Raw genomic sequence first — 19544 nt, forward strand, 5'->3', positions numbered from 1 at the left:
CAGAGTTACCTCTGTTGCAGAGGATACGTGTATTATAGTTACTCAGAAATTGCAGCCCAAATAAATGCTTCAGAGTTCAAGTAACAGGCACATCTCAAAATCAACTATTCATAGGAGATTGCGTGAATGAAGCCTTCATGCTCACATTTCTGCAAAGAAACCACTACTGAAGGAAACCAATAAGAAGAACAGACTTGCTTGGGCCAAGAAACAGGAGCAATGGAAATCTGTCCTATGGTCTGTTGAGTCTAAATTTGAGATTTTTGGTTCCAACCTCCGTGTCTTTGTGAGATGCAGAGAAGGTGTACCGATGATCTCCGCATGTGTGGTTCCCACCGTAAAGCATGGAGGAGGAGGTATGATGGTGTGGGGGTGCATTTCTGTTGACACTGTCAGTGATATATTTAGATTTGAAGGCACACTAAACCAGCATGGCTCCCACAGCATTCTGCAGCAATACGCCATCCCATCTGGTTTGCGCTTAGTGGGACTATCTATTGGATAAAATATCCGTCGGGACAATTGGTTTCTCATAAGAAGCGATTGGAAAAATGGCTACTTGTGTACTTTACGCAAGATTTTCTGCCGGAGCCATCATGTGACCACTTGCTAAATGTGGTCCCTTACGTCTATCCTTCACCATAAATGCGTAAAAAGACGTCACAATGCTGTAGACACCTTGGGGAATACGTAGAAAACGTAACCTCATTCGTAGCTCATTCATAGCCATATAAGGAGTCATTGGAAATGAGGCAGTTTCAAAAAATGCAGCACTTTCCTGATTGGATCTTTATCTGGGTTTCGCCTGTATCATCAGTTCTGTTGCACTCACAGACAATATCTTTGCAGTTTTGGAAACGTTAGAGTGTTTTCTATCCAAATCTGTCAATTATATGCATAGTCGAGCATCTTGTCGTGACAAAACATCCCGTTTAAAACGGGAACATTTTTTATCCAACAATGAAAATACTGCCCCCTAGTTATAAAAGGTTAAAACAATAATCTCGGTACCTAATGGCAGTCAGGATTCCTCTGGCGAGCACATGGAGGGCTGTGCGCCCCCCCCCCAAAGAAATGCCACCCTACACCATGACTGACCCACCGCCAAACCGGTCATGCTGGAGGATGTTGCAGGCAGCAGAACGTTTTTGACGGTGTCTCCAGACTCTGTCACGTCTGTCAGTGTGAACCTGCTTTCATCTGTGAAGAGCACAGGGCGCCAGTGGCAAATTTGCCAATCTTAGTGTTCTCTGGCAAATGCCAAACGTCCTGCACAGTGTTGGGCTGTAAGCACAACCCCCACCTGTGGACATCGGGATCTCATACCACCCTCATGGAGTCTGTTTCTGACCATTTGAGCAGACACATGCACATTTGTGGCCTGCTGGAGGTCATTTTGCAGGGCTCTGGCAGTGCTCCTCCTGCTCCTCCTTGCTCAAAGGCGGAGGTAGCGGTCCTGCTGCTGGGTTGTTGCCCTCCTACGGCCTCCTCCACGTCTCCTGATGTACTGGCCTGTCTCCTGGTAGCACCTCCATGCTCTGGACACTACGCTGACCGACACAGCAAACCTTCTTGCCACAGCTCACATTGATGTTCCATCCTGGATGATCTGCACTACCTGAGCCACTTGTGTGGGTTGTAGACTCCGTCTCATGCTACCACTAGAGTGAAAGCACCGCCAGCATTCAAAAGTGACCGAAATATCAGCCAGGAAGCATAGGAACTGAGAAGTGGTCTGTGGTCACCAACTGCAGAACCACTCCTTTATTGGGGGTGTCTTGCTAATTGCCTATAATTTCCACCTGTTGTCTATTCCATTTGCACAACAGCGTGGGAAATGTATTGTCAATCAGTGTTGCTTCCTGTGGACAGTATGATTTCACAGAAGTGTGATTGAGTTGGAGTTACATTGTGTTGTTTAAGTGTTCCCTTTATTTTTTGGAGCAGTGTGTGTATATATATATATATATATATATATATATATATAGATATATATATATATATAGAGAGAGAGAGAGAGAGAGAGAGAGAGAGAGAGAGAGAGAGAGAGAGAGAGAGAGAGAGAGAGTGCTTTCAGAAAGTTTTCAGACCCCTTGAATTTTTCCAGATTTTGTGAAAATTCAGTCTTATTCAAAAAATGATTTTTAAAAATGCCCTCATCAGCTTACACACAATACCCCATAATGACAAAGTGGAAACAGGTGTTTGCAAATTTATTAAAAATTAAAAACAGATACCTTATTTACATAATTATTCAGACCCTTTGTTATGAGACTCGAAATTTTGCTCAAGTACATCCTGTTTCTATTGTTTCTACAACTTGACTGTGGTAAATTCAATTGACTGGATATGCTTTGGCACACACCTGTCTATATATTTTCATTGGATGTCAGCAAAAACCAAGCCATGAGCTTGAAGGAAATGTCCGTAGAGTTCCAAAACAGGATTGTGTCGAGGCACAGATCTGGGGAAGCATTCCAAAACATTTCTGCAGCATTGAAGGTCCTCAAGAACACAGTGGCCTCCATCATTCTTAAATGGGAGAAGTTTCGAACCACCAAGACTCTTCCTAGAGCTTGCCGTCTGGCCAAAATGAGCGATCAGGGGACAAGGGCCTTGGTCAGGGAGGTGAGAGTTCCTCTGTAGAGATAGGAAAACCTTTCAGAAGGACAACCATCTCTGCATCACTCCACCAAACAGGCCTTTATAGTAGAGTGTTCAGACGTAAGCCACTCCTTAGTAAAAGGCACATGAAGAGCCACTTGGAATTTGCTAAAATGCACCTGAAGACTATCAGAACATGTGAAACAAGATTCTCTAGTCTGATGAAACCAAGAATGAACTCTTGGCCTGAATGAAAAGGCGTTAAGTCTGGAGGAAAACTGGCACCATCGCTACAGTTATGCATGTTGGTGGCAACATCATGCTGTGGGACTGGGAGACTAGTCAATATTGAGGGAAAGATGAACGGAGCAAAGTACAGAGAGATCCTTGATAAAAACCTGCTCCGGAGCACTCAGGATCTTACACTGTGGCGAAGATTCACCTTCCAACAGGACAATGACCCTAAGCACAGAGCCAAGACAATGCAGAAGTGGTTTCGGGACATGTCTCTGAATGTCCTTGAGTGGCCCGGACTTGAACCTGATCGAACATCTCTGGAGAGACCTGAAAATAGCTGTTCTGCGACACTCCCCATCTAACCTGTCAGAGCTTGAGAGGATCTGCAGAGAAGTATGGGTGAAACTCCCTAAATAAAGGCGTGCCAAGCCTTCTCTCGCACCACCAGTTCTGGTTATACCGCACGTGCACGAACCCATAGAGATGTATAGAGGTCAACAACTTGTTACTAGATGGTGAAGTCCTCTATTGGCTTCGCTACCACAGAAGTGTTCAATGTCAAAGATCAGTGGTGCGCCCTCTGTACATTTTTATGAACAGCAGCTGTCATGACATTTCTCCAAACAGCCTTTCTCTGCTCACTCGACAACTAAATGAGGAGACAAGTCGAGATTGGATCATGGAAACAGGTGCCAGGTAGAGACTTGACAAAGTAACTATATATTACCCAGTTTTAAAAAGTAATGTGTTGTATTACTAATTACTCATGAAAAGTTATCTGATTGTGTCACACGTTACTTTTAACTCGTTACTCCCCACACTACATAGGAGGCAATGAAAAAAATTGGAATTTAATTGGAATTTCTGTTTACTTTCTGAATTGACTGAATTAAAAAAGGAATTGATCCCAACCCTGATGGCTGTATTAGATATACCTGTATTATTTATTCTATCAAGGAAGAGAAAGGTGAGCCTAATGTTCCACAGTCATCAGTTTAACTCATGTTTGACCTGCAGATATCTTTCTGTTATCTGAGTAATCATATTCATAGAGTAAGATAATTTGTCAACTATAATCATAGTGAACTCCCTCTGTTAATTGGAAATTGCAATCTATCGACTTTTTCTTGTGGTGTAGGCAATATTCATGTCATGATTCACGCAAGGTCGTGAACTTCCTGATATGAATTGATGCATCGACGTCAGTACGTGATGTAATGCATTGTTTACAACTGGTTATTGAAGTTAAACTGTCATGCTCCCTATACCCATGGATGTACACATTCCTTTCTGAATTGCTTGGTAGACGTTATGGTAATACACCAATAAGTGTAGTCATCTGGCCCTGAACATTTGAACTCTGACCTTACACTCCTGACCCCCAGCTGACCCCTGCCAGAGTTGAGAGGTCAGTGTATCTCATGGACTCAGGGGAGGGTTGTTGTCTGACCCCAAGCTGAGTTTCACGTGGAGAAGCTCCTCTCTGCTGCTGATTTACTAGGTTGTAACATTTCCTGTCGGGCTAAAAATGATTGTACTTAGTCTGGATTAAAAACATTACCCCCCTCCCCTCCCAACAGTAATTCACTATAGATCCATAACATTACAGGTAGTGAAAGAAGTGCAGCGCAACTCTTCCCTCAGACTTAATGATCTGTTACTTCATGATTAGTAGAGCGTGTCCAGCAGTTCCCTCTCCCTCTGATGGATTCGCTGAGTCGCAGCCAGAGACTCCTGACTGGAACACGATACAATTAGCTACCAGAGAGACTGGCTCTGTTGTTTTGTATACTATATAGGACTCTGGTGGTGTGTATGTTGCACAGACAAGCTACAGTATACTTACACACTACAGTAACACTATATATAAGTACTGTATTTAAGTATACAATACAAGTTTAATCATAAAAGTCATGAATATGCATTAATGCACAACTAATTATATGAATTATAATAAAGGTAATTAATTAACCCATTTAATCCAAATCTGTCACAAAAGTGAGAAAAAAATAAATGTTGTACTTTGTATGTTAAAGCACTTACATTACATTAAAAAAGAAAAAAAAGAAAAAACAGTGCATCATATAACATTAACATTATTACACCGCTACTGTACATATCTACAAAACAAAATGTTTACAATGCCTTGCAAAAGTATTCATCCCCCTTGGTGTTTTTCTTATTTTGTTGCATTACCACCTGTAACATAAATTTATTTTATTTTTGGATTTCATGTAATGGACAAGTTGGTGAAGTGAAATAACCAATTTAAAATACATTTAAAATGGAAAAGTGGTGCGTGCATTTGCATTCACCCCATTTGATATGAAGCCCCCAAATAAGATCTGGTGGAACCAGTTACCTTCAGAAGTCACATATTTAGTCCAACTGTGTGCATTATAAGTGTCACATGATCTGTCACATGATCTCAGTATATATACACCTGTTCTGAAAGGCCAAAGAGTCTGCAACACCACCAAGCAAGGGGCACCATGAGACCAAGGAGCTCTCCAAACAGGTCAGGTACAAAGTTGTAGAGAAGTACAGATCAGGGTTGGGTTATAAAAAAAAATCTTAAACTTTGAACATCCCACAGAGCACCATTAAATCCATTATAAAAAAAGAGAAAGAATATTGCACCACAATGAACCTGCCAAGAGAGGGCCGCTAGCCAAAACTCCCAGACCAGGCAAGGAGGGCATTAATCAGAGAGGCAACAAAGAGACCAAAGATAACCCTGAAGGAACTGCAAAGATTCACAGCAGAGATGGAGTATCTTTCCATAGGACCACTTTAAGCCATACACTCCACAGAGCTGGGCTTTATGGAAGAGTAGCCAGAAAAAAGCCATTGCTTAAAGAACAAAATAAGCAAACATGTTTGGTGTTCGTCAACAGGCATGTGGGAGACTCCCCAAACATATGGAAGAAAGTACTCTGGTCAGATGAGACTAATATTAAACTTTTTGGCCATCAAGTAAAACACCATGTCTGGTGCAAAACCAAAATCTTCATCACCCCGAGAACACCATCCCCACAGCATGATGCTGTTTTTCTTTGGCAGTGACTGGGAAACTGTTCAGAATTGAAGGAATGATGGATGGTTCTAAATACATGGAAATTCTTGAGGGGAATCTGGTTTCAGTCTTCCAGAGATTTGAGACTGGGACGGAGGTTCACCTTCCAGCAGGACAATGACCCTGAGCAGACTGCTAAAGCAACACCCGAGTCGTTTAACTTCTTATGGTATAGGGGACTGTTGCGTCCCACTTGGGCAAAAACCAGGGAAAATACATTGTGACAAACTCAAAAAGATTATATAAAAATCACACTTTCATTAAATCACACATAAAATAATCTCAATTAAAGCTACACTCGTTGTGATTCCAGCCAACATGTCAGATTTTAAAAAGGCTTTTCGGCGAAAGCAGAAGAAGCTATTATCTGATTATAGCACAACAGTAAACAAAGAGTGTAGCATGTTTCAAACCTGCAGGCGCTACACAAAACGCAGAAATTAAATATAAAACATACCTTACCTGTCACGAGCTTCTTTTGTTGGCTCTCCAATATGTCCCATAAACATAATAATTGGTTATTTTGTTTGATTAATTCCGTCCATATACAATGCCTTGTGAAAGTATTCGGCCCCCTTGAACTTTGCGAACTTTTGCCACATTTCAGGCTTCAAACATAAATATATAAAACTGTATTTTTTGTGAAGAATCAACAACAAGTGGGACACAATCATGAATTTGAACAACAATTATTGGATATTTCAAACTTTCTTAACTAATCAAAAACTGAAAAAATGGGCGTGCAAAATTATTCAATCCTTTTACTTTCAGTGCAGCAAACTCTCTCCAGAAGTTCAGTGAGGATCTCTGAATGATCCAATGTTGACCTAAATGACTAGTGATGATAAATACAATCCACCTGTGTGTAACCAAGTCTCCGTATAAATGCACCTGCACTGTGATAGTCTCAGAGGTCCATTAAAAGCGCAGAGAGCATCATGAAGAACAAGGAACACACCAGGCAGGTCCGAGATACTGTTGTGAAGAAGTTTAAAGCCGGATTTGGATACATAAAGATTTCCTAAGCTTTAAACATCCCATGGAGCACTGTGCAAGCGATAATATTTAAATGGAAGGAGTATCAGACGACTACAAATCTACCAAGACCTGGCCGTCCCTCTAAACTTTCAGCTCATACAAGGAGAAGACTGATCAGAGATGCAGCCAAGAGGCCCATGATCACTCTGGATGAACTGCAGAGATCTACAGCTGAGGTGGGAGACTCTGTCCATAGGACAACAATCAGTCGTATATTGCACAAATCTGGCCTTTATGGAAGAGTGGCAAGAAGAAAGCCATTTCTTAAAGATATCCATAAAAAGTGTCGTTTAAAGTTTGCCACAAGCCACCTGGGAGACACACCAAACATGTGGAAGAAGGTGCTCTGGTCAGATGAAACCAAAATTGAACTTTTTGGCAACAATGCAAAACGTTATGTTTGGTGTAAAAGCAACACAGCGCATCACCCTGAACACACCATACCCACTGTCAAACATGGTGGTGGCAGCATCATGGTTTGGGCCTGCTTTTCTTCAGCAGGGACAGGGAAGATGGTTAAAATTGATGGGAAGATGGATGGAGCCAAATACAGGACCATTCTGGAAGAAAACCTGATGGAGTCTGCAAAAGACCTGAGACTGGGACGGAGATTTGTCTTCCAACAAGACAATGATCCAAAACATAAAGCAAAATCTACAATGGAATGGTTCAAAAATAAACATATCCAGGTGTTAGAATGGCCAAGTCAAAGTCCAGACCTGAATCCAATCGATAATCTGTGGAAAGAACTGAAAACTGCTGTTCACAAATGCTCTCCATCCAACCTCACTGAGCTAGAGCTGTTTTGCAAGGAGGAATGGGAAAAAATTTCAGTCTCTCGATGTGCAAAACTGATAGAGACATACCCCAAGCGACTTACAGCTTTAATCGCAACAAAAGGTGGCGCTACAAAGTATTGACTTAAGGGGGCTGAATAATTTTGCATGCCCAATTTTTCAGTTTTTGATTTGTTAAAAAAGTTTGAAATATCCAATAAATGTCGTTCCACTTCATGATTGTGTCCCACTTGTTGTTGATTCTTCACAAAAAAAATTAAGTTTTATATCTTTATGTTTGAAGCCTGAAATGTGGCAAAAGGTCGCAAAGTTCAAGGGGGCCGAATACTTTCGCAAGGCACTGTATATCCAAAATGTTAATTTATTTGAAGCGTTTGATCCAGAAAAAAACAGCTTCCAAAATGCTCAACTTCACTACAAAATATTTTAAAAGTTGCCTATGAACTTTGCCAAAATATTTAAAACTACTTTTGTAATACAACTTTAGGTATTTTTAAACATTAATAATCAATCAAATTGAATACGGGTCTATCTGTTTTCAATAGAGGACGAGAGGAATCTAACGCTACTTTTCATGTCTTGGCCAACTCTCAACAGTGTTACCCAGTTCCTAGATGGCCTACTTCTTCATTGCACAAATTAATAACCTCAACCAAATTCCAAAGACTGGTGACATCCAATGGAAGTTGTAGGAACTGAAAACAAGTTCCTAAGAAACATCGAATGCCAATGAGAACATGATTCAAACAGTTTTAGATACTTCAGGGTGTTTTCTATCCAAATCTACTAATAATATGCATATCTTATATGCTTGGCATGAGTAGCAGGAAGTTGAAAATGGGCACGCTATTTATCCAAAAGTGAAAATGCTGCCCCCTTAAGATACCTTAAGAAGTTAAGAGGAAACATTTAAATGTCTTGGAATGGCAATTGGTGAAGCGAAATGGAAAAAAAATACTTGTTTAAAAAAATTCTAAAAAAATATAACTTGAACTTGAAGGTGCTGGAGCTGTTTTGCCTTGAAGAATGGGCAAAAATCCCAGTGGCTGGATGTGCAAAGCTTATAGAAATACTCCAAGAGACTTGCAGCTGTAATTGCTGCAAAAGGTTACTCTTTGGGGGGGGTGAATAGTTATGCACGCTCATGTTTTTTTGTTTGTTTCACAAAAAAAAAATATCTTGCATCTTCAAAGCTGTAGGCATGTTGTGCAAATCAAATGATACAAACACCCCAACAATCTATTTTAAATGCAGGTTGTAAGGCAACAAAATAGGAAAAATGCCAAGGGGGTGAATACTATTTTATTTTTATTTTGTATCAATATTGGCTTTGACTTGCAGCTGACTTTCGCTGAAGTACAAGTGTAGACCTGGTTTGTCTGAATTTTGAGGCTTGGGTACTGGGCACCTGTTTTATATGAGTGGTCATGGATTTACCTTGTTGATATGAGTAATGGGGAGTATGGGTGCACAAGACTCATACAGGTAATGGGTCATAAATGGATGTATATTGGCAATTAAAATCCTTTCTGGCAAGTCTGTGGTCAGAAAAAAATGAATAGGTCTGGGGCACATGTGTTATACTACTGTACTATGAGTTTATCTATGAAAGTATACGTGTATACAGGTCAGAGATCACAGGACTAGGATATGCATTTAACAGGGTTGGGGTGTGCAGAGAATAGCTGGAAACAGGTTACCGTTGGTGACTTGAGGGATACAGGCCTAAGGAAATCAGGACTGAGATAGGCAAGGAACTTGGAGGAGGTCTATTGGCAAAGGAATAGGGCATTTAGTGTTAGGGTACGAGTGCACTGGTACTTGATTTGGTCCATATTAGGGTGTGGGTGTTAGGGTTAGGGCATCGGGGTAATTGGGTTTACATGTTTATGTGTGCATATAGATATTGGGGCTGAGGAATAGGAATTTCTGTTAATTTTATTATAGGCAGAGCACTGTATGTTCACCGGTCATACATAATCTTTTATATTTTTTAAAAAGTAATAGGGATTACATGTTAGGGTTACTAATGGCATGAGATTTGCATAGTGGCATGTCCAGGAAAAATTTGGGAACAAATGGATTAATTATGAACATAATAAAATAGCATTTATAATAGCTTGTTCATTGTTCAAGTTATTATACAGTGTAACCAAGTATACTTCTATACGACTATGTTATTCACACAAAGCCTAATTTGAGGTAATTTTTTACTGTTGTCCTGTTTGCATTCATAAAGCCCTTTTAACACCTGCATCATTTGCCGTTGATCATAATTATTGATAACTTTAAATTACAAATGTTATGTGTTCTATAGCTGTTATAAAGGTTCTATGAATACTTAAGGGAAAGGGGTCAGTTGTACATCTGAATGCCTTAAACTGAAATGTGTCTTCTGCATTTAACCCAACTTCACTGAATCAGAGAGGTGCGGGAGGCTGCCGTAAATCGACATCCACGTCTTTGGTGCCCGGGGAACTGTGGGTTAACTGCCTTGTTCAGGGGCAGAACAACATATTTTTTACCTTGTCAGCTCTGGGATTCGATCCAGCAAACTTTTGGTTACTGGCCCAATGCTCTAACCACTAGGTTAGAGCAGTAAAGTGCAACCTTATTTGTAACAGGTGACTGATAATTACAATGGATAGTTTGCAGCTATGGATTTTATAAATGACTATCAAAATTATTCAGGCACATGTTTTTTTGGTAGATTTACTTCATGGCTCCAAAGAGTGACTTTTATGCAGCCACATTCAGAGAGTCTTGTCTATTGACAGCAGCAGGCTGGATATGGACAGCAGCGGTATGTCCTGGATAGTTACGTTAAGATAAAGTGTTATGGATTGTTTCTGGACCAACAAAACAGCGGGGCTTAGAGGCCTGGGATGTGTTGAGTATGGGGTGGGTGGAGGGACACTGAACCACCAGCATTGGCCTTAAGAGGGCTGAGCGAGAGAGAGAGAGAGAGAGAGAGAGCAGAGCAGAGAAGAGAGCAGAGAGTGAGAAGAGAGAAGAGAGCAGAGAGTGTAGAAAGAGCAGAGAGAGAGAAATATTGGGCCCATATGTTATTTTTCCACCATCACAAAAGGAGCTTTAGGAGAGATATGATAGGAGCAAATAAAGCTGTTTTGCTGTGGGAGGTATAGAAACCAGGAGGGAGAGAGACAAATGCTAGGTGAGAGGGAAAGGTGGAGAAAGAGGGGGAGAGAATGGGGGGTTGGAAATAGTCAGGAGAAAGAGGGTCCAGAAGAGAGAATGAGAGAAAATCACAATAAGACACGATAAGAGCCAGGGCAGTGAGAGAAAGTAACAAATGCCAGTAAAGAGAGAGAAGAGATATCTGTCTATGACATCATATTTACGGCAAATTGAGGAACAAAAGGAAAGTAATTCTGCTTTGAAAGTTGATCAACTTGTAATATCACTTTGAAAAAAGGGCCTTTGAATGTTTTGGTACCTACTGGAGAGCTCTTCTTTGTCTACACCCATTCAGCATCATTCACACATACTGAAGCTTTAGCCCCCACCCAAACTCTGACCATTTTACTCAACCGAGCAGAGCTGGTTAGGCAGTTTTCATGTTATCCAGGGCATTGGTGACTGTAACTGTGCTGCTAGCAAACAATTTAATTATTATTTTTTACTGACACTGGCCAATGCCAACGGGTGTTGAGCATTCATAAGTTCATCCATTGTTCTGCGCTCCGGCACACTCAGGCAAGAGTGCTCTGAAATCAGAGTAGATGGCCAGATTAAATTTACGAACACACCCCAAATGGTTACTTGCATAGTGGAGTCTTTTGTTAAGACATATTGAACCCGGCTTCACAATGAACCATTATCCCAACTCATGTTACTACCCTGCATGAATCTGCAGGTAGCTAACCAACCAGGATCAATATTAGCTAGCTAACATTAGGCTACAGCTAGACAAGCAAATGGCTCTGATATAGAAACAATAAGATCACACACGTAACGTTAGCAAGCGAGCCAACCAGCTAACGTTAGCTAGCTAACAGTACACATTCATTTGAAATTAAACCGCTTTCTGTTAAATTAGAAACGTGTCATGTTTGAAAATGTAGCTAGCTAGACTATCGTATCCTATACATCATAGATGCACGCGTCTCCTGTTACGGATGCCATAGTTGTCATTAGTTTGAAGATGTAATCCGGAGACAGGTGTTAGCTATTGTACTCGAATTCTACTGATTTCAAAACTCGGTCCTCTTCTGATGAGCAACATTTGTGCAGTTTTACTACACAATTCATAAAAAATAAGTGTTAGACAGGATTACCTACACACACTGACCAACTTAAAAAAAAGTTTACATTCAAACTTCTCCTGTGAAGTATTGACCGACGACATACGCCTAGTTTCCTGAAATGGGTCACATATTAATGCCCATGAGTTTAAATTGAGATGTTCATTGAGCAGGTGTCCACAAACTTTTTTTATTTTTCTAAATTAAAAAAAAAATATCACCTTTATTTAGCAGGTAGACCAGTTGAGAACATGTTCTCATTTACAACTGCAACCTTTTTTATTTATTTTTATTTCACCTTTATTTAACCAGGTAGGCTAGTTGAGAACAAGTTCTCATTTGCAACTGCGACCTGGCCAAGATAAAGCATAGCAGTGTGAACAGACAACACAGAGTTACACATGGAGTAAACAATTAACAAGTCAATAACACAGTAGAAAAAAAGAGAGTCTATATACATTGTGTGCAAAAGGCATGAGGCGAATAATTACAATTTTGCAGATTAACACGAGTGATAAATGATCAGATGGTCATGTACAGGTAGAGATATTGGTGTGCAAAAGAGCAGAAAAGTAAATAAATAAAAACAGTATTGGGATGAGGTAGGTAAAATTGGGTGGGCTATTTACCGATAGACTATGTACAGCTGCAGCGATTGGTTAGCTGCTCAGATAGCAGATGTTTGAAGTTGGTGAGGGAGATAAAAGTCTCCAACTTCAGCAATTTTTGAAATTCGTTCCAGTCACAGGCAGCAGAGAACTGGAACGAAAGGCGGCCAAATGAGGTGTTGGCTTTAGGGATGATCAGTGAGATACACCTGCTGGAGCGCGTGCTACGGGTGGGTGTTGCCATCGTGACCAGTGAACTGAGATAAGGAGGAGCTTTACCTAGCATGGACTTGTAGATGACCTGGAGCCAGTGGGTCTGGCAACGAATATGTAGTGAGGGCCAGCCGACTAGAGCATACAGGTCGCAGTGGTGGGTGGTATAAGGTGCTTTAGTAACAAAACGGATGGCACTGTGATAAACTGCATCCAGTTTGCTGAGTAGAGTGTTGGAAGCTATTTTGTAGATGATAACGCCGAAGTCGAGGATCGGTAGGATAGTCAGTTTTACTAGGGTAAGTTTGGCGGCGTGAGTGAAGGAGGCTGCGTTGCGGAATAGAAAGCCGACTCTAGATTTGATTTTAGATTGGAGATGTTTGATATGAGTCTGGAAGGAGAGTTTGCAGTCTAGCCAGACACCTAGGTACTTACAGATTTCCACATATTCAAGGTCGGAACCATCCAGGGTGGTGATGCTAGTCGGGCGTGCGGGTGCAGGCAGCGAACGGTTGAAAAGCATGCATTTGGTTTTACTAGCATTTATGAGCAGTTGGAGGCCACGGAAGGAGTGTTTTATGGCATTGAAACTCGTTTGGAGGTTAGATAGCACAGTGTCCAAGGACAGGCCGGAAGTATACAGAATGGTGTCGTCTGCGTAGAGGTGGATCAGGGGAATCGCCCGCAGCAAGAGCAACATCATTTATATACACAGAGAAAAGAGTCGGCCCGAGAATTGAACCCTGTGGCACCCCCATAGAGACTGCCAGAGGACCGGACAGCATGCCCTCCGATTTGTCCCTGCAAAGTAGTTGGTGAACCAGGAAAGGCAGTCATCAGAAAAATCGAAAGTCGAAAGCCTTGGCAAGGTCGATGAAGACGGCTGCACAGTACTGTCTTTTATCGATGGCAGTTATGATATCGTTTAGTACCTTGAGCGTGGCTGAGGTGCACCCGTGACCGGCTCAGAAACCAGATTGCACAGCGGAGAAGGTACGGTGGGATTCGAGATGGTCAGTGACCTGTTTGTTGACTTGGCTTTCGAAGACCTTAGAAAGGCAGGGCAGGGTGGATATAGGTCTGTAACAGTTTGGGTCCAGGGTGTCTCCCGCTTTGAAGAGGGGGATGACTGTGGCAGCTTTCCAATCCTTGGGGATCTGAGATGATATGAAAGAGAGGTTGAACAGGCTGGTAATAGGGGTTGCGACAATGGCGGCGGATAGTTTCAGAACTAGAGGGTCCAGATTGTCAAGCCCAGCTGATTTGTACGGATCCTGGTTTTGCAGCTCTTTCAGAACATCTGCTATCTGGATTTAGGTAAAGGGGAACCTGAAGAGGCTTGGGCGAGTAGCTGCGGGGGGGGGGGTCAGCTGTCGGCCGAGGTTGGAGTAGCCAGGAGGAAGGCATGGCCAGCCATTGAGAAATGCTTGTTGAAGTTTTCGATAATCATGGATTTATCAGTGGTGACCGTATTACCTAGCCTCAGTGCAGTGGGCAGCTGGGAGGAGGTGCTCTTGTTCTCCATGGACTTCAGTGTCCCAGAACTATTTGGAGTTGGAGCTACAGGATGCAAATTTATGCCTGAAGAAGCTGGCCTTATTGTGTGTTGGTTCCTGACTTCCCTGAACAGTTGCATATCGCGGGGACTATTCGATGCTATTGCAGTCCGCCACAGACTTATTTCTGGAGAGAGTCATTTTTAAAATTAGTAGTTCGAACTGTTTGGGTATCTGCAGTAGACTGCAACTCCTTCCCCTTTGGCAGTTCTATCTTGATGGAAAATGTTATAGTTGGGTATGGAAATCTCATAATTTTTGGTGGCCTTCCTGAGCCAGGATTCAGACACGGCAAGGACATCAGGGTTAGCAGAGTGTGCTAAAGCAGTGAGTAAAACACACTTAGGGAGGAGGATTCTGATGTTGACATGCATGAAACCAAGGCTTTTTGATCACAGAAGTCAACAAATGAGGGTGCCTGGGGACATTCAGGGCCTGGGTTTACCTCCACATCACCCGCGGAACAGAAGAGGAGTAGTATGAGGGTGCGGCTAAAGGCTATCAAAACTGGTCGCCTAGAGCGTTGGGGACAAAGAATAAAAGGAGCAGATTTCTGGGCATGGTAGAATATATTCAGGGCATAATGTGCAGACAGGGGTATGGTGGGGTGCAGATACAGTGGAGGTAAGCCCAGGCACTGGGTGATGATAAGAGAGGTTGTATCTCTGGACATGCTGGGTGTAATGGGTGAGGTCACCGCATGTGTGGGAGGTGGGACAAAGGAGGTATCAGGGGTATGAAGAGTGGAACTAGGGGCTCCATTGTAAACTAAAACAATGATAACTAACCTGAACAACAGTATACAAGGCATATTGACATTTGAGAGAGACATACAGCGAGGCATACAGTAATCACAGGTGTTGATTGGGAGAGCTAGCTAAAACAGTAGATGAGACAACAACAGCTTGTCAGCTAGCACAACAACAGCAGGTAAAATGGCATTGACTAGGCAGAGAGGGTCGGATTAACTACACACCTAGCCTGAGTGCGGCTGGGGCCGAAAGATAAAACATAAACAAGCAGAATGGAGTACCGTGATTCATGGACAGTCCAGCAGGCATCAGCTATGTAGGCAAGTGATCACAGTGTCCAGGGGGCAGCGGTGGATGGGACAGGGAAGCTAGACTGTCGAGTATTATCCAGGCTAAAAAAACTGGCTAACAGTGACTAAATAGCTTGTAGCTAGTTAGCTGGTTAGCTTCTGGAGGTTCTTGAATGTGTTCTGAAAATTAAAGATAATAGTGATTCCGTATCACATTGGGTGAGGCAGGTTACCGGAAGGTATAATCGAATTAAAAATCGAAAAGAGTTTGAAGGTAAATATGGGTCCAGTGAGTGGTTGGACTGGCTGGGGATGCGGCGATTCAGACAGTTAGCAGGCCTGTGCTAACAAGCTAACAGTTAGTACGCCGGGGCAAAAGCTAGCAGTTAGCAGGTCGAACTAGCAAGCAAGCAGATAGCAAGGGCTAGAAAGTTAGCCTTTGGGTGACGTTGCAACGGGGTTAAGTCTGATTATGCATCTTCATGCGGTGACATCGATAGACCGGTCGTGGGTCCGGATATTGTAGCCCAGGAGTATGCTTCGGTGGTAGCACAGGAGCTCTGGCCGGGGCTTCAAGCTAAGTGGCTGGAAACGCTAGCCAGGAGTAGTCATCCGGGGTTGCGGTTAGCTAGTTAGCTAGTTGTGAAGATCCAGATGACAATGTTCCGTTTGCGGTGGGAATCCGGGGATAAAAATAATAGGTCCGTTATGCTCTGGTTAGAGTCGGGTTGTTCGAACTGGTGAGAGCTTTCCGAGCTAAAGGTTAGCTGATGACCGCTAGCAATGGTTTGCTGACTGATAGCTGGTAGTTAGCTGGCTAGCTTCAGTTGAGGGGTTCCGGATCCGAAGTAAATATAAATACTTTAGAAAAAAAAGCAGATCCACGCTACATTGGGTGAGGCGGGTTGCAGGAGAGTATATAGATGTTGAGGTTTAGCAAAATGTTTTAAAAGATATGCGAAGAAAAATATGTTAAAAAAACAATATATACAAGGTACACGACACGACAAGACGTCTTGGAATGCACTCCTGACCAAGATAGAGCAAAACAGTGTGACAAAAACACCAACACAGAGTTGCACATAAACAAACATACAGCCAATAATACAGTAGAAAAAGTATATGTACAGTGTGTGCAAATAAGTGAGGTAAGGCAATAAATATGCCATGCTGGCAAAGTAATTACAATATAGCAATTTAACACAGGAATGGCAGATGTGCAGAATATGAATGTGCAAGTAGAGATACTGAGGTGCAAAGGAGCAAGATAAATAAATGAATACAGTATAGGGATGAGGTAATTAGATGGGTTTTGTACAAGTCCAGTCATCTGTGAGCTGCTGTGACAGCTGGTACTTAAAGCTAGTGAAGGAGATATGAGTCTCCAGCTTTAGTGATTTTTGGATTTCGTTCCAGTCATTGGCAGCAAAGAACTGGAAGTAGAGGCGGCCAAAGGAAGAATTGGCTTTGGGGGTGACCAGAGATATATCTGCTTGAGCACATGCTACGGGTGGGTTCTGCTATGGTGACCAGTGAGCTGAGATAAGGCGGGGCTTTACCTAGCAGAGACTTGTAGATGACCTGGGTTTGACAACGAGTATAAAGCGAGGGCCAGCCAATGAGAGTGTACAGGTCGCAGTGGTGGGTAGTATATAGGGCTTTGTTGACAAAACGGATAGCACTGTGATAGACTGCATCCAATTTGTTGAGTAGAGTGTTGGCGGCTATTTTGTAAATTACATCGTCGAAGTCGAGGATCGGTAGGATGGTCAGTTTTATGAAGGTGTGTTTGGCTGCATGAGTGAAGGATGCTTTGTTGCGAAAAGGAAGCCGATTCTAGATTTAATTTTGTAATCTGTTAGTTAACTTGGCTTTCGAAGACCTTAGAAAGGCAGGGTAGGATAGAAATAGGTCTGTAGGAGTTTGGGTCTAGAGTGTCTCCCCCTTTGAAAAGGGGGATGACCGCTGCAGCTTTCCAATCTTTGGGGATCTCAGACGATACGAAAGAGAGGTTCAACAAGCTAGTAATAGGGGTTGCGACAATTTCGGCAGATATTTTTAGAACGAGAGGGTCCAGACTGTCTAGCCCGGCTGATTTGTAGGGGTCCAGATGTTGCAGCTCTTTCAGAACATCAGCTATCTGGATTTGGGTGAAGGAGAAATGGGGACGCTTGGGCGAGTTGCTGTGGGGGGAGCAGGTCTGTTGATCGGGGTAGGGTTCCCCCTCTTTCTAAATTTCAAACTCTGTCACAGCTGTTCGCATTAGGTTTATAATGGTGTTTTCCGCGAATTGCATTTCAGCAAAAGTTTGAAAATTACGTTTTATTAGCTGCTTCATAACAGGAGTAGCACGTTCAATAATAGGCTGTAAACTTTTGAACTGTAAGACGATAGGCTTGCTATTGTTGCAGGTTTCCATTAAGCACTTCATGAAAAATGTCCGGTGCATGCATAGTCTCAGAGAGGAATAGGCAAAGCGAGAGGTTTCACTCACCAAAATCTGTCCAAAATAAGCTCAATACATTTCTATGGGCATGTTTTGGGACTAAGCTTGCCTCCTGCCTGTAGAATAAGCATTGTGTCATTATATACAGATCTCTAATAGTATTTTCTGTTGTCCACTTCATTTTACTGTTTGGAAAAGATTTAACCATTTGTTGACCGGTTAATGAGAGTTGGTTCGTCGGGAGCAAAATGTACTAAAATGTGCATTCCTAAACACAAAAAAATGTGGAATATGTCAATGGGGATGAATACTTTCTGAAGGCAGTGTATTGCTGTATGTAGAAATCCAAATAATTCTATGTATATCATAGAGAACATGGATTTTTGGACAGGTTTCAATCCCCCAAAGATCAAACGTGTGTCTCTTGGCATAGTTTTATGGTATGCATACCAAAGCCACGAACATCACATGACTAATATAGATGTTGAATCATTGATCTGATTTGTGTCTCTCCTCTCTTCTCTAGTCCCCCAAAGTACACCGCTACCCCACGATGGACGCTGTCCCCCTCCTCCTGAGCAAAGTCAAATCTGAACCTCCTGAGGACCTGCTCTCCCATGACCCCCATTTCCAGACGCAGACCGAGCCTGTCGACCTGTCAATCAACAAACCACGCCCCTCCCCCCCATCAATCACCTCCACCACTTCTCCTGTTACTTCCGCTTTCTCTCCGTCCTCGATTTCTTCTTTATCATCATCATCCTCCTCTCCGTCTGTCATCACATCTGCCTCATCTGTGCTCACACCCGGGCCCCTGGTGGCCCCTGGAGCCGGTGTCCAGGGTCATCATCATCATCAGCAGCAGTTTTTGCACATCCTGCACCCTGTGCCTCCGCCACCCTCCAGCCCCTTGAACCTGGGAGGGGTACAGGGAATAGGAGGAGGAGTAGGGGGAAAGATGGAGACCCACCACCTGCATCGTATCCCTGTAGTGGTACAGTCATTGCCCCTCATGTACACCACAGCCGTGCGCTCTCCCTCCAGCCTCCACAACAATGCCATCATGCTACCTCTGCTGGACAATCATAAGAGCCACCATAGCAAAGGTGAGACAAAAAGCAGGCTTGGTCTGTCTGTGTCTTTTCCCTCTCTCTTTATATGCTGTATACACTGAACAAAATTATGAACGCAACATGCAAAAATGTCAAAGACCACTGAGTTACAGTTCCAATAAGGAAATCAGTCAATTGAAATTAATTCATTAGGTCCTAATCTATGGATTTCACATGACTGGAGATGCAGATAATCATCTGTTGGTCACAGATTACTTTTTTTAAAGTAGGGGCGTTAATAAAAAAAGCAGTCAGTATCAGGTGTGACCACCATTTGCCTCATACAACGCGATACATCTCCTTCACATAGAGTTGATCAGGCTGTTGATTGTGGCCTTTGGAATGTTCTCCCACACCTCTTCAATGGCTGTATCACTACATCACGATGTTATACACATCCAGATCATTCCAAATATGCTCAATGGGTGACATGTCTGGTGAGTATGCAGGTCATGGGAAAACTGGCATATTCTCAGCTTTCAGGACTTGTGTATAGATCCTTGTGACAATGGGCCATGCATTATCATGCTGAAACATGAGGTGATGGCGG

General features: G+C 42.6%; 1 protein-coding gene across 1 annotated transcript in view; it reads left to right on the forward strand.

Moving 5' to 3' along the window:
* Positions 1-19544, forward strand: part of LOC135519938 (Krueppel-like factor 12) — a 144208-nt gene that overhangs the window by 62592 nt on the left and 62072 nt on the right. The window contains exon 3 of the mRNA XM_064945183.1: positions 18409-18988. Within this exon, the coding sequence (XP_064801255.1) occupies positions 18409-18988 (580 nt within the window). The remainder of the gene's footprint in view (positions 1-18408; positions 18989-19544) is intronic.

The sequence above is a fragment of the Oncorhynchus masou genome, chromosome 29 (genome assembly GCF_036934945.1).
Source record: "Oncorhynchus masou masou isolate Uvic2021 chromosome 29, UVic_Omas_1.1, whole genome shotgun sequence".
NCBI classification, from domain to species: domain Eukaryota; kingdom Metazoa; phylum Chordata; class Actinopteri; order Salmoniformes; family Salmonidae; genus Oncorhynchus; species Oncorhynchus masou.